Source organism: Pelodiscus sinensis, chromosome 12 (genome assembly GCF_052426305.1).
Source record: "Pelodiscus sinensis isolate ZL-2025 chromosome 12, ASM5242630v1, whole genome shotgun sequence".
NCBI lineage: Eukaryota > Metazoa > Chordata > Testudines > Trionychidae > Pelodiscus > Pelodiscus sinensis.
The window spans coordinates 5,822,046-5,836,114 of NC_143063.1; the positions used below are offsets into that span (position 1 = coordinate 5,822,046).

General features: G+C 45.7%; 1 protein-coding gene across 2 annotated transcripts in view; it reads left to right on the top strand.

Moving 5' to 3' along the window:
• The window catches only part of GNAO1 (G protein subunit alpha o1), a 357,537-nt gene that overhangs the window by 241,289 nt on the left and 102,179 nt on the right, over positions 1-14,069 (top strand). For both annotated transcript variants that reach the window (XM_075940405.2, XM_075940404.2), the window contains exon 4: positions 13,663-13,823. In XM_075940405.2, the coding sequence (XP_075796520.1) occupies positions 13,663-13,823 (161 nt within the window). The remainder of the gene's footprint in view (positions 1-13,662; positions 13,824-14,069) is intronic.

Below are 14,069 nucleotides of genomic sequence, written 5' to 3' on the forward strand. Positions count from 1 at the left end.
CAAGACACAAGGTGGTTAGCATGACAATAGAGACAGCTGGTTTACTCTAGTTGAATGCTGTTGTTAGGATTAGTTTTGCTTCATGATATGAATCAGACTGGTGAGCATTTTGAGTGTCACCCCAATGTAACACAATTGGTTTCAGCAGAGTTACACCTGAGTTTAATAGTAATAGAAATGTAGCCGTGTTAGTCTGGTGTAGCTGAAGCAAAATACAGGACTGTGTAGCACTTTAAAGACTAACAAGATGGTTTATTAGGTGATGAGCTTTCATGGGCAAGACCCACTTCCTCAGATCAAATAGTGGAAGAAAATAGTCACAACCATATATACCAAAGGATACAATTTTTAAAAAAATGAACACATATGAAAGGGTATGTCTACACTACCCTCCTAGTTCGAACTAGGAGGGTAATGTAGGCATACCGCACTTGCAAATGAAGCCCGGGATTTGAATTTCCCGGGCTTCATTTGCATAAGCGGGGAGTCGCCATTTTTAAAACCCCGATGGTTCGAACCCCGTGCAGCACGGCTACACGGGGCACGAACTAGGTAGTTCGAACTAGGCTTCCTAGTTCAAATTACCGTTACTCTTCATTTCACGAGGAGTAACGGTAGTTCGAACTAGGAAGCCTAGTCCGAACTACCTAGTTCGTGCCCCGTGTAGCCGTGCTGCACGGGGTTCGAACCAGTGGGGTTTTAAAAATGGCGGCTCCCCGCTTATGCAAATGAAGCCCGGGAAATTCTAATCCCAGGCTTCATTTGCAAGTGCGGTATGCCTACATTACCATGCTAGTTCGAACTAGCGGGGTAGTGTAGACATACCCAAAAGGACTTGAAAGGGAATCCTCTGAACTGTCATTCATGCTAAAATTCGACACTTTATATCTGAGTCTAAACAAAGACTCTAGTTATCTTACCCATTACAAAGATAGCTTCCCTAATTATCACCTCTAATATCATTAGCCCACAGACATTCACCTCCCCTCCCCATTCCCCTTCTGTTCTGAAATTTGATTTGTCCTTTTCATATGTGTTCATTTTTTAAAATTGTATCCTTTGGTATATATGGTTGTGACTATTTTCCTCCACTGTTTGATCTGAGGAAGCGGGTCTGGCCCACGAAAGCTCATCATCTAATAAACCATCTTGTTAGTCTTTAAAGTGCTACATAGTCCTGTATTTTACCTGAGTTTAAGTGAGCTCAAAATCAAGTGCTTTCCAAACAAAAATGCTATAAGAATGCAGGCCTGAATTTTCAAAAGGGACTACTGGTACAAATTTTGGAGTGCCCTGCTTGAGACATGTGAAATGGGCCTGATTTTTTGAAAACGGGTGCTATGCACTTGTTACAAATCAAGTGTCTTACAGGGCTCTCAGAGTGTGCATGCAAGATTTCAAGTGTCACTCAACAGCGGGAGTCCACCAGAAAAAGTTACAAAGGCAGAAGAAAGCCTGGGTAAGGAGGATACAAGCTGGAGAGGAATATGGCACATTGCTGCAACTTCCCCAACCCTAAATTCTCCGTCTGTAAATTTCAAAATGTTGAATTTGGCCAAACTCTTTGGGGTCTTGAAAGTGGGGTGGGAATGCTACTAGAATGTTTGCCTTGTTTCCAAGCTTCATGCAAGCTGGAATGCCATGAAAATCATTCATTATGAGTGTGATACCACTGCACTTCTGCTTCCGATGCTGCTTGAGGTCACATACACAGCCATTTAATTGTTAAATGAACTTTTTCTAACCTTAACTCGTGAGGTTTATAAAACACATACACAAGTTTAGGAGTCTCCTTTTATACCGAAAGGTTCCAGGTTGAAGTTCCCAAAGGCAACACATTGTCCTCTGACTTTGGTATCAGTTTGCAATAGTCCTCATTGTCATGAAACCAGCTGGCCCAGTTTGTAGCCAGTGTTAAGGATGAGCTCAGACATGACTCTTCTAAAGGTCAGCATGCTGGAAACTAGCAAGATGTCTTTGTTATTTTTATTGCATTGATAGTAAAACTTAATCCCACTGATTTTTCCCACTGCACGTTCAGAAATGTTGCTGAAATTTTATGAGCTTTGGCTTTGATTACTACCAGGTAGTGGATGAAATGGCACTGGTGTGAACCTTTAAGATAGGCTAAGTGAGAACATTTATTAATCAGAGTACTGTAAATAACAGGAATGGTGACATTAACTGGGATTTAGTGAATCAAAATGTGAAATATTCTATAATAAGTCACTCTGGCCTGGATCCGCAGCTGGAGTAATTCATTCTAGCACCGTTCCACTTCTTGTTACACCTTCCCTCCTAAACACTCACCAGTTTATGGAGACAAAAAGCTGTTTGTAAAATCTCTAAGCAAGTTTAATATGATCATGTTCTGAGTTCAAGTCAACACAGTCTCCTTCCATAAAAAAAAGTGATTTACCATGAGAGGGTTTCTGAGGGAAGTAGATTAAAAGAGAATATTCAACACTGTTACAGTCTTTTTCCATTTGTGTTTAGATCAAGACTTCTGTGAATGTCCTAGGTGGTTGGCACAGCAGAGGGGCATGGGGGTTCAGATGCCTCTCTAGGTCCTGTAGCTGAGAAAGAAGTGGGGCAGACTGGGAGTCAGGACTTTGTACCACTCCAGCCCAGGAGCCAGGCAAGATGTAGAGGAGGAGTCAGGGTGCTCAGCCAGGCAGCTCACCTGCAAAGCTTTCATCAATTTCACAGACAGAAAGTGAGATTGACAAGAGCCAGGCTGGCAGCCAGGCAACTTCATTTCCATGTCCCTGGAATTTATCAGCGGTACTGAAACTCTCTCAGAAAATTTCAGCTTTGTGAAAAGGGCATTTTTCATCAGAAACAGAGTCCATTGAAAAACTTCAACCATGTCTGTAAGATCCATTGCTGCACCATTAAGGTCAATGTGAGTTGACCTGCTAGTACAGAGTGAATAGTTAAGGAGATTTTATATCACCCACCAGTTGTGTATGTTTGAATGTTTAAAAGTACTACGTATTGAGTCAAAATTGACTGGCATTTTATTTGACTGACCTGATCGGTGCCACCTGCTTGTGCTACCCAGCTGAGTAGTGAACTAATTAACATAAGAACAACATATTCCCTGGGAAGAAATTAATCCTAGATTTGCATATGGAGGAACTAAATGGACATACTTTGCATGACCTAGTGAAAGTGGTACAAAGGGGAAGCCTAGACTACTACAGTTAGCTTCCTATTCAGCCTCTATTCCCTGAGTTTGTACTCCCTGTCCTACACACACACACCATTTCCTTCCCAGCAGATAAATGAAGAATTTCTTTACCACTTTCTATGTATTTCATTGTCTTCTGAAGTCCTACCCCATACAGAACCTTTCCAGTTCACCAGCCAGAATGTAGGTTTGCTTTTGAGCAATGCCTAGGACATGCCATCCCCCTCAGGAGATACAGAGGACAAAGGAAGGAGCAGACATTTACGGCCTCCCAAAACCCTGCGTGCAAGTGAAAACAGGCTCTCCACAAATATCTGCCTTGCAAGGAGGGGGCCGGAGAGAAGCAATGCCGCCCCAGATAGCTTTCCGTGAGCAGTGTACTAATGAGAGCCATACTCCTCACAGACAGGGCAGAAGGCTAGTGGTCAGTTGGTTTCCTTGATGACTGTCTGAGCAGAGAGGCACAGTGGTTAAAATCCTTTCCCTTTCTGGAACTGCACTGAGGTAAATCTTGGGTGGGAGTAATGCTGAGACTTTACCCTGGGTTATCAGTCTAGTGCATTTCACCAAACCTAATTTCCCTTATGCAAAGCAAATACATACTGGCTACATCTAGACTGGCATGATTTTCCAGAAATGCTTTTAACGGAAAAGTTTTCCGTTAAAAGCATTTTCGGAAAAGAGCGTCTAGATTGGTATGGACGCTTTTCCGCAAAAGCACTTTTTGCGGAAAAGTGTCCATGGCCAATCTAGATGTGCTTTTGCGCAAAAGAAGCCCCGATCGCCATTATCGCGATCGGGGCTTTTTTTGCGCAAAACAAATCTCAGCTGTCTACACTGGCCCTTTCGCGCAAAACTTTTGCCCGAATGGGAGCAGCATAGTATTTCCGCAAGAAGCACTGATTTCTTACAATAGGAAGTCAGTGCTTTTGCAAAAATTCAAGCAGCCAGTGTAGACAGCTGGCAAGTTTTTCCGGAAAAGCGGCTGATTTTCCGGAAAAACCGCCCAGTCTAGACACAGCCAAAATGTAAGATACTGAAGATTTGCATCTTTGCAAGCCTGTTTTCTTCCCTAAAATCACCTGAATCCATCACTAAGGAACTGCGGAAGGAAGCTACGAGATCTGATCAGCAGACTACAATGACACAAGGGCATTTAGCAGTTCCCTGTGCTTCTGCTGTTGGGTCAGTTATGAAGCAGCTGTAAAACGGTAGTTACAGAGACGGAAAAGGAGCAAAAAGCCCACTGCAGCTTCCAGTGCATTTGCTCTTGCTCCAGCAGTCCCAGGCTGACCCACCATATATTTTTAGCTCCTGCATATCTCACATACCACCGTGGCACTCATTAGACAAAACCCCCATGGGATGGGAACAGTTTAGGGGTTTTGTCCTATTTAATTGCTCACTTCAGTACAGATGGCAAAGCATGGTGGGAGGCTCCAATCTCACCACTCTGGGAAGAGAGGAAGAGCCAAGCTTAGGGGAGGCGGCAGGGGGTGGGAGGAGAAAAGTCAACCGAGCTATATTTAAAAATGTACCTGCTGGGCCCAGAGGGGGCTGGAGATGTTAAGGTCATTCACAGTTTGAGCTGTGTCCTGGAGAGAGTTGGGGGGAGAAGGTGTGTTTTCTCCTGTTGGATCCTTAATTGCTTGTTAAGTCAGCTAACAAATGCATACATTGACAGATGGCCCTGTGCCCTTTCAGTCTAGGTTTGGTGGCTTATTATTATTATTATTATTTTGCCTGCTACATTTGTGTCTATTGAAACCAAGATTTGTTGGATGAAATGGCTCTCAAAGGAAAATAAAAGCTATTTTTTTTAAAAAAAAATGTATAACCAGTACAGCAGAAACTTTGAATGATTTTGCCTCTGGTTCTGTCATCGCCACTTTCAGAGCCACTCGGAGAGATGCTTTATCCCCCCAAAAGTTAATTCCACTGGGTGAGTGGAGCTGCATGTTCTGCTGGTTTTTCTGTGCCACAATAACTCCGCTGTCCCAACAGTTTAGAGTTATAGATTGCAATTCCAGAAGGAACCACTGTAATCTTCTTGTCTGGCCTCCTATATCTCATAGGCCAGAGAGCTGCCCCCAAATCATTCTTAGAGCAAAGCTTTTCAAAGATCTCCAATCTTGATTAAAAAATTGTCAGTATTGGAGAATCCAAGATTGGTAAATTGTTCCAATGGCTAATGACTCACGGTTACAAAATTACGTCTTCTTTCCCGTCTGAATTTGTCTAGCTTCAGCTTCCAGCCTTTGAATCATTAGACCTTTCTCTTGGAAGAGCCCAGTATTAAATATTTGTTAAATATTTGTTCCCCATGTTGAAACATACAGACTCTAATCAAGTCACCTCTCAGCCATCTCTTTGTTAACTAAATAGCTTGAGTTCTTATTTGTGAATCAGTCACATACAAAGATCAAATAATCAATATCAGAGGAGTCCTATGAGCAATCTCATTTTGTTTCCATTTCTCCTGTGTCATCTCTCTTCATTTATGTCTTTTGTTTATATCCTCCTGCATCATGTCATAAATCAGATACACAATGACATCATTTCTTGAGTAAAATGCCTGCTCTTAAATAATAATATAACAGGATTGCTTAAGTACTGGAGGTCCTTTAATTCAGCTCCCTATAGTAGGTGCAGAAGCATCTCCAGAATTTCTCATAAAAGCGGAGAAGGATTTCGGACAGTGTAGCAAAATACTATACAGGTTGAATCTCTATAGGCCGGCACTCTCTGGTCCAACAACGTCCGTGGTCCGGCATGATCTTATCTAGCCCGATGTCCACTTATCATGCATGTGGCCAAGTTTTCCACAGTCCCATAAAGTTTGTTTACAGCCAACAGTCCTGGCTCTTCATGTTCTGTGCTGTTATTTAGCTCTAATTTATCCCTAAATGTCTTCTAAGAGCCCAGTAAGCAGTGGAAATGTTGGTAATGCTGTTAGACAATATTGACCTCCCGTGGTTCAGCAAATTCTCTGGTTCGGCACCGGTCAGGTCCCGAGGGTGCTGGACTAGAGAGGTTCAACCTGTATTTTAAATGTGGCTTTGACACCGTAGTATTAATGATAACAACCAATATTTATATCGACCTTTTCATCCACTAGGATCCCAAACAGATTAAATGTTACCAAATGATTAAAAGGATCTTTGGGGTTGAAACACAGCAGCTGACTGAAAGTGCAAAGCCACTCTGCAAAACAGCTTGGGAATAGAATGGAAAGAAAGCACTGGAAGACAAGTTTAGTTAGGCAGAATATACTAAATTGCCTGACTTGGAATTTGGCCAGGTCAAAACCTTTAGCATCCTGAATCTTGCAGAAGGTTCAGTGGAATCCTAAAAACCACCATTGATGGGGCCTGAGTGTTCACTAGCACGTCTAGCAGTACCATGTCCTCTAATCCCGTAGCGCTGGTTTAATACTTGGAGAGAAAAGTGACATCAGCTGATCACCATCATTTACTGCAGTTCTTCAGTTTTCCTTTGTTCTCCCTGTCTACGTCTACACTGGCATGATTTTCCAGAAATGCTTTTAACGGAAAAGTTTTCCGTTAAAAGCATTTTCGGAAAAGCGCGTCTAGATTGGCAGGACGCTTTTCCGCAAAAGCACTTTTCGCGATCAGGGCTTTTTTGCGGAAAACAAATCTGAGTTGTCTACACTGACCCTTTTGCGCAAAAGTTTTTCAGAAAAAAACTTTTGCCCGAACGGAAGCAGCATAGCATTTCCGCAAAAGCACTGACATGAGATCGTCAGTGCTTTTGCAGAAATTCAAGCGGCCAGTGTAGACAGCTGGCAAGTTTTTCCGGAAAAGCAATCGCTTTTCCAGAAAAAGTGGCCAGTCTAGACACAGCCCCTGTCCACACGGAGACTATGACAACTTACAAAATCACTGTCAAAGGTAGACTTGTTAATGGTAGTTGTGGATCTTTTACAAAAGTCTGGAAAGAGGGAACAGAATGCGGATTCTCAGCATTATGGGGATTTTTTATGAACATAGTAGTTGGAGCAAAAAATCCTCTAAGATAGAAGCAAGATCAACTGAACATACCAAGGCTCTTCATTTGTCTTGATTTTGGGATGTGAGTCAGGTGCTATTTTTGGAATTGGCAAACTCTACACAAGGCTAGAAATTAAATTACTACTAGCTACTCAATTAAAATTTAGGTGATCTGTGATGAAGTCTTTATGATCATAAAAATCATTTCAGAAAGAGTTCCGCCCACAGTATTTTATGCATTGAAGTCTTCATGAGCTGTGCTGAGATCTCACCAGTCCATAAAGACTTTATGTTCTGAAGACTTCAGGCACTGGTCCAGAATGCTAGGCTACGTCTAGACTGGCCCCTTCTCCGGAAGAGGCATGCAAAGCAGGCAAGTCAGAATAGGGAAATCCGCGGGGGATTTAAATATCCCCCGCGGGATTTAAATAAACATGTCTGCTGCTTTTTTTCCGGCTTGGGGAAAAGCCGGAAAAGAGCGTCTAGACTGGCGCGATCCTCCGGAATAAAGCCCTTTTCCGGAGGATCTCTTATTCCTACTTTCAGGTAGGAATAAGAGATCCTCCGGAAAAAGGCTTTATTCCGGAGGATCGCGCCAGTCTAGACGCTCTTTTCTGGCTTTTCCCCAAGCCGGAAAAAAAGCAGCAGACATGTTTATTTAAATACCCGCGGATTTCCCTATTCTGACTTGCCTGCTTTGCATGCCTCTTCCGGAGAAGGGGCCAGTCTAGACGTAGCCCTAGAGTCTTTAGCAGCTTAAGTCTGCACTGCTGAAATGTTTATGTGCTCAGCATATGCACACGGAGCCTTCTGCAGCATAAGTGTTCAGAACATAAAGACTTTGGTGCCTTTAAGGCAGAGCTCTGCATTAGGGATGCTGTGGAAGGGCACTGCCCAGTGGGAGCTCCATTACACCATCCCTACTGAACCACCGTGGAAGAGGGTACCATATGCCTGCCTCTGTTGGCAGCACTACACCCTTGGCTAATTGAGTGCTCTCTCTAACCCTCTGCATCCACATTGGTACAGGCAGTCCCTGAGTTACGCGGATCCGACTTATGTCGGATCCGCAGTTACGAACGGGGATTTTCTCGCCACGGAGGACTGGAGCGGCGGGACGCCTGGTCCCGCCGCCCGCCTCCTCCGGGGCGAGAAAAGCTGCTCCCTGTCTCCCTGATCTGCTGGGGGAGCCAGCAGACCAGGGAGACGGGGAGCAAAGCGGCGGAGGACCCGGGGGCCAGACTCATGGCGCTGATCTGGAAGCGCCGCGGGTCCAGCCCAGGTCCTCTGCCGCTTTGCTCAGCGTCTCCCTGGTCTGCTGGGGGGGACACAGCTAGTGCCCCCCCCCCCATCAGACCAGGGAGACCTGGAGCAAAGCCCGGGGCCTGTGGTAGAGCAGGTGGGGCGCTGCCGGTTGGTCCCGCAGCACTGGTCCTTGGCGCTACTGGACCAACCCGGCAGCACCCCAGCTGCTCTGCCCCAGGAGTCCTGATTCAGCCGCTGCTGATCAGTTTCAGCTTGCTTTCCTCTTTGAATTGCATTGTAAAGTCCAAATACCAAATCCTCTTCTTGTTGTAAATTGTTGGTATTCCATAAACTTCAATGGGGCTATGACAATTTACCCCAGCTGAAGATGTGGGGTTGCCTCTACTAGTAGCCAAGCTGCTCTAGGCCTCCCCACACTTCTCTGCAATAGTCTTGCCATTCTCTTAGCAACTTGGCTCACCTTGTCAATGCCTTCTCCTGTTGTTCTTTCCTGCCAGCTGCTTTGGATGCTCCTATCCGAAGCTCAGCTAATGCAACAGCTGTGTCGGGAATAACCAAATACTGCGCAGCTGATGCACTGGACTCTCTCCCATGGGCCAGTTTAAGTACTTGAGGCAAGACATTACAAGTGATGGTTACTCAGCAACTTTACCAAGGCCAGAGACCCCATCAAGAAATGAATCACATAACTCTAGTGAACAGCTTTTTAAGCAGTACTGTGTGGAACTAGCTGGATCTGCAGCTGTTTGTGTGGCAGTGTATTAACATTCAGAAACCCAGTCACCAAGAGCAAACCTTCCAAAATAGCCTTCAGCTGCTGCATGTTGTTCTCAGCACAGTGGACTGCAATGTGACCCATTTACAGTTCTCCAAACGTGTAGAGGGCCAGCACAAAGCCTAGTAACTATTTAAATCCCACGTAAGCCTTATTTTGAATGTTGTGTAAGGCCTGTTCTGGTTCTTTGCAGAAGGGTGAATTACACTCAAAATGCATTCGTTCATCTGGAATTGTCCACATGCAGACGACATTTCCTACTTGCCGAAAATTGCTTTGGCTGCCAAAACCTTAAGAAAAACTTTCTGGGCAGTTGGACTGATGCCATAGGAGAACATAGTAACTAGTCACACTTCTGCAATGAGGAGTTGAAATTCCAGGTTCCACATTCTAAATGTAGGCTACTCCAGTGAGAGAAAACCCTTGTATTGAAGTGAATGCAGGGACTCCAGATTTGCACCGTGTAAATGAAACCAGAAAGTGGCTGAAAATCCCTCATGATTGCTCATCCATGACATTAGTGTCCACCATTCCCTCTACGGTTGTGACAGCATAGGGTCTGATGGGTTAGGCATAAGAATCTGCAGGCAGGGCTCTTCCTAATGCAGCCCAATATGCTGGTAGCATTCTTGGCTAAAAGGGCGCACTGTTGACTCATATTTAGCTTCTCGTCTACTGTGATCCCCAGGTCCTTTTCTGCAGAACTGCTGCTTAGCCAGTCGGTTCCCAGCCTGTAGCAATTAAAGGGATTCTTCTGTCCTTAGTGCAAAGCTCTGCACTTGTCCTTGTTGAACATCATCAGATTTCTTTTGGCCCAATCCTCCAATTTGTCCAGGTCACTCTGGACCCTCCAGCACTCTGCCTCTCTCCCAGCTTAGAATCATCCACAAACAGGGACATCCCAAGAGGGGCTCAGGGGCTGGGGCAACCCCCCCAGAGGCCATGTGGCCCCAGGCTGCCAGGTGAGGCCGCAGGCAGAAGGGGTGAGACCAGGACATTTCCGTGCTACCCTGCCCACAGACCCTGTTCTGGCTGGGGCAGGCGGTGCGCGTGAAGTCTTTGCCACTGCCCTCCCCCCCAGAGAGGAATGCCAGCTGTTCTGAACAGCTGAAGGCTCCCTCTAGGCCTATGGTCACCAACCTGTCAATCGGGGGGGCATGACCAGTCAATCGTGAGGCTACCCAGCCCCCCCGTCATTCCCCTCACCCCAAGGAAGAGCCCACACTGGTGCTACCTCCTGCAAAAATGGAGGTAGCACCAGCTTCTGTGACGTGGAAGGGAAGTCCTGCAGCTGTACTCCAGACCCAGCATCTAAAGAGGCATCTAAAGGGCTGCTCCTCCCCCCCCCAAACAGCAGGTGTACTTCCTGAAAAGCTGGGTCTGTTGCACCGCCGGGGACTTCCTTCCCCCTGCTGCCTTCCTGCGCATGGGTGGGGAGGGAGGAGTAGGAGTCCCAGGACCGTGCCAGCTCCAACTTCTCAGAAAGTGTGTGCACTCTTCCTCCGCTCCCCACGATAGTGTACGCTTTCTGAGCAGTTGACAGCAGGGGGAAGGAAGTCCCTCGTTGCACAACAGACCTGGCTTTTCAGGAAGTGCGCCGGCTGTTTGGGGAGAGGGTGGAGCAGCGCATGTGTTTCCTGAGACCCGGACCTGGTGCACAGCTGTGGCTGAGCTGTCCCTGTCCCCTCCCCAAACACAGACCCCCACAAGTACCCTGTCCCCCTTGCCCACACCCCCACGAGTACCCTGCCCCCTGCCTAGGGCCCCATCAACACCCTGCCCCCAGTTCCAGCCCCCACCAACACCCTGGCCAGACACCACCAGCACTCTGCTCCTGCCTCCTAGCCAGACACCCACCTGAACCCTACCCTGGCCCCCAAGGTGGGGTCTTGGGGAAGAGATAGGGGTAGATCTTAGCTTACCCTGACATTTAAAAAGTGATCTTAGGTGTAAAAAGGTTGGAGACCACTGCTCTAGGCCCCTAGTGGTGAGATACTTCGCGAGTTTCCCCTACCTCCAGGTTAATCAGGGCCTGGGGGCAGAGGGAGTATGCAAAGTCTGCCCCCACCTGCAAGGGAGTGCTGTGCTTACAGTCATCTGCCAGCTGAGCAGCCCCACAGCTTCTAAGCACCACACACTCCTTGCAGGCCAGGGGCAAGGCAGCAGGACACTTTGTGCTGAGAAGCTGATTGGTCAAGCCTGATTTGCCTGGGGGCAGGGGAAGTCTCTTGCTCCCTGCCCTTTGGTGCACAGTGCTTAGAATCAACTTCCAGAGTTGATGCTAAGTGCCACACTCTCCTCTGTCCCTAGGCCCTGATTGGCCTGGGGCAAGGGAATGGCAGGACCTCCATGGGCCAGATCAACCCCTTTGGTGGGCCGGATCCGGCCCGTAGAGGCCCTTTTGCCCACCCCGATCTACCATCTCCCCAGATCATAGAGCTTCCACCTCCATGCTCTTGCATGTCTGCAGAGGCTGTCAATCTGGGTGGATGTTTTGGGATAGTGTTGACTGAGGACTAGATTTCAGCCCCCAAACTGCTATTAGTGAGCTATGACTTTCAGTCACTACTGCCCTAGGTTGGGATCTGAACAGGTGACCTAGCAAGGAAAAGCTCTAATATGCTCGTGCCAATCTTTAGGCTGGTCAGTCCTCTTGTCATAGCCTTTTCGTGCAGCTAAGAACGTTCCCTGTCAGTCTTCCTCCTTCAGGGGGATGAGGTTATCGATGGCAATTAGTGAACTGTAAGCAGGCAGCTGATGAAGTTTGACAGTGAGCTTCAGGGCACTCTGGGTAGATGTTGGCCAGCAGCTTTAGGGACTGTCCAGCTGGCAGTGAGGTCAGACAGGGGCATGGTAACAGGGGTGGGTTTACAGAGCAAGGTATGCTTCTTTGGACAACTTCAGAGACGAGAACAGCAGCGTCATGCATGGCACCCAAGCTGATGTAAGTGCCTGACTGCACTTAGAGCAAGTGGTTGCCAATCTGCTGTGCCAGCGGAATGACACGTCAGCTGTACGACCCAGAGCCACCATTGAAATATGCGAATGCTTGTTCCAAAGCCCTACCTTGCCACCTGTATAGGGGATGGGACAGGTAGGAGGAGAACATAAGAGCTCAGCAAATAGGCTAATTCGAAAGTATTCTTGGAATGCTTCAATTTGTACTGGTGAATGTAGATAAATGTCTGTTTCACTATACACAGAAACTGATGAAAAATATTTCCATTGATGAGCATCTAAATGTACAGATAAAGTAAGAAAAATGCTTCTTGAGAACTCAGTTTAAGGCTATTTGCTTTGTATGTTTTGGTATACGATATTGACTATTTGTGTTTTAACAGTGAGGAAGCTGTAACCCTTTGAATCTCATTGTTGACAGTCATTACATGATTCTTGTCTGACCCCCCATCTTTTGTCTGACACCCCACATCATTTCACACAACTGTGAAAATTCAAATTGAGGAAAATTGAGAGGCAGCTTAATACACATTTTTGCACAACTGTGACTATTTAAATTGATGAAAATTGGGAAAAGTTTAAAAATAATCAGTATTATCTATCAAAATTCTTTTTAAAAAATCTACTAGGCCTATTAATAAGGTAAGAAGAGGAAGGAAAATCTTAGAGTACACATCACAAAAAGCCTTGAAAAGTCAGCGCCAGAACATAGAGTTGTAAGAGAACATCTTAAAGTAATTTTCCCCCTCCCCCATTCTAGCTCATTCACCTCTTGTCACCTCTTGTTAGTGGTCATCATGCAACATCATGATAGGAGATCTATTTTCATCAGAATTGTGTAATATCTTGTACATATACAATGTGTACTTATTATTATAAATTATCAATAATGTCATCATATGTTGATGTGAAATCACGGGGAATAGGAAACAAAAGTAGACAAATCTGAAACAGTTTACTAGGGCTGAATTAGCCTGTCATACACAAAGATGCTTTTTTTACTTCAGATGCTTTTTTATTTTTTTACTTCACATGACTAAACCAACAGAATTTGTCTCACCTCAAACCTCACTTTAGTAGTAACTTACAGTTCAGTTACATATGCATGTATCTGGGTTATTTGTATTGCCCATGCAGTTTACATAAATTACACATATTGGTTCACTTTTTAATTGGACATAGTTCCCTACCATAACTTTGTATAGTGTGGATTGTGCAAATGTGTACTAGAAGATCATCACTTCCTCACCATCACTTTGACACTTCCTCAGTTGGCTTTATTTCTAGCTCCTCTAGTGGATGACTCTGCTGTGCATCCTGAAACATCCTTCTGAAGCATGTGGACTATTAGCTGAGTACTCTCTGAACTATTTAGGAGTCTCCAGAAGGAGAGGGCAATTCTCCCAGTTCCTGAATACATCTGAGCATCATGTGTGACCTGTTGCTTCTTTCCTCTCTAGGCTGATGCTAAGATGGTATGTGATGTAGTAAGCCGAATGGAAGACACAGAGCCCTTCTCTCCAGAGCTGCTGTCAGCTATGATGAGACTCTGGGCAGATTCTGGAATCCAGGAATGCTTCAACCGGTCCCGGGAATATCAACTTAATGACTCTGCCCAATAGTGAGTATCCCGTTCTGTAGATTATTATACCCAAAAGGGGGGACAGGGACACGCTGCTTTTGGGCTCATTAAACCTTGGTCTGAAGTGTCCTTTAAGATGCTCAGCTATTTCATGGCAATGATACCATTAAAGGTGCTGTTTGAAGATTGGGATGAGTGTTGTGTTCCAGGTTCCTAAAAGCTAAAATACCACACAGAACCCTGATACCAATCTAATTCTGACTCATCAGATCTTTTCCCTGAATA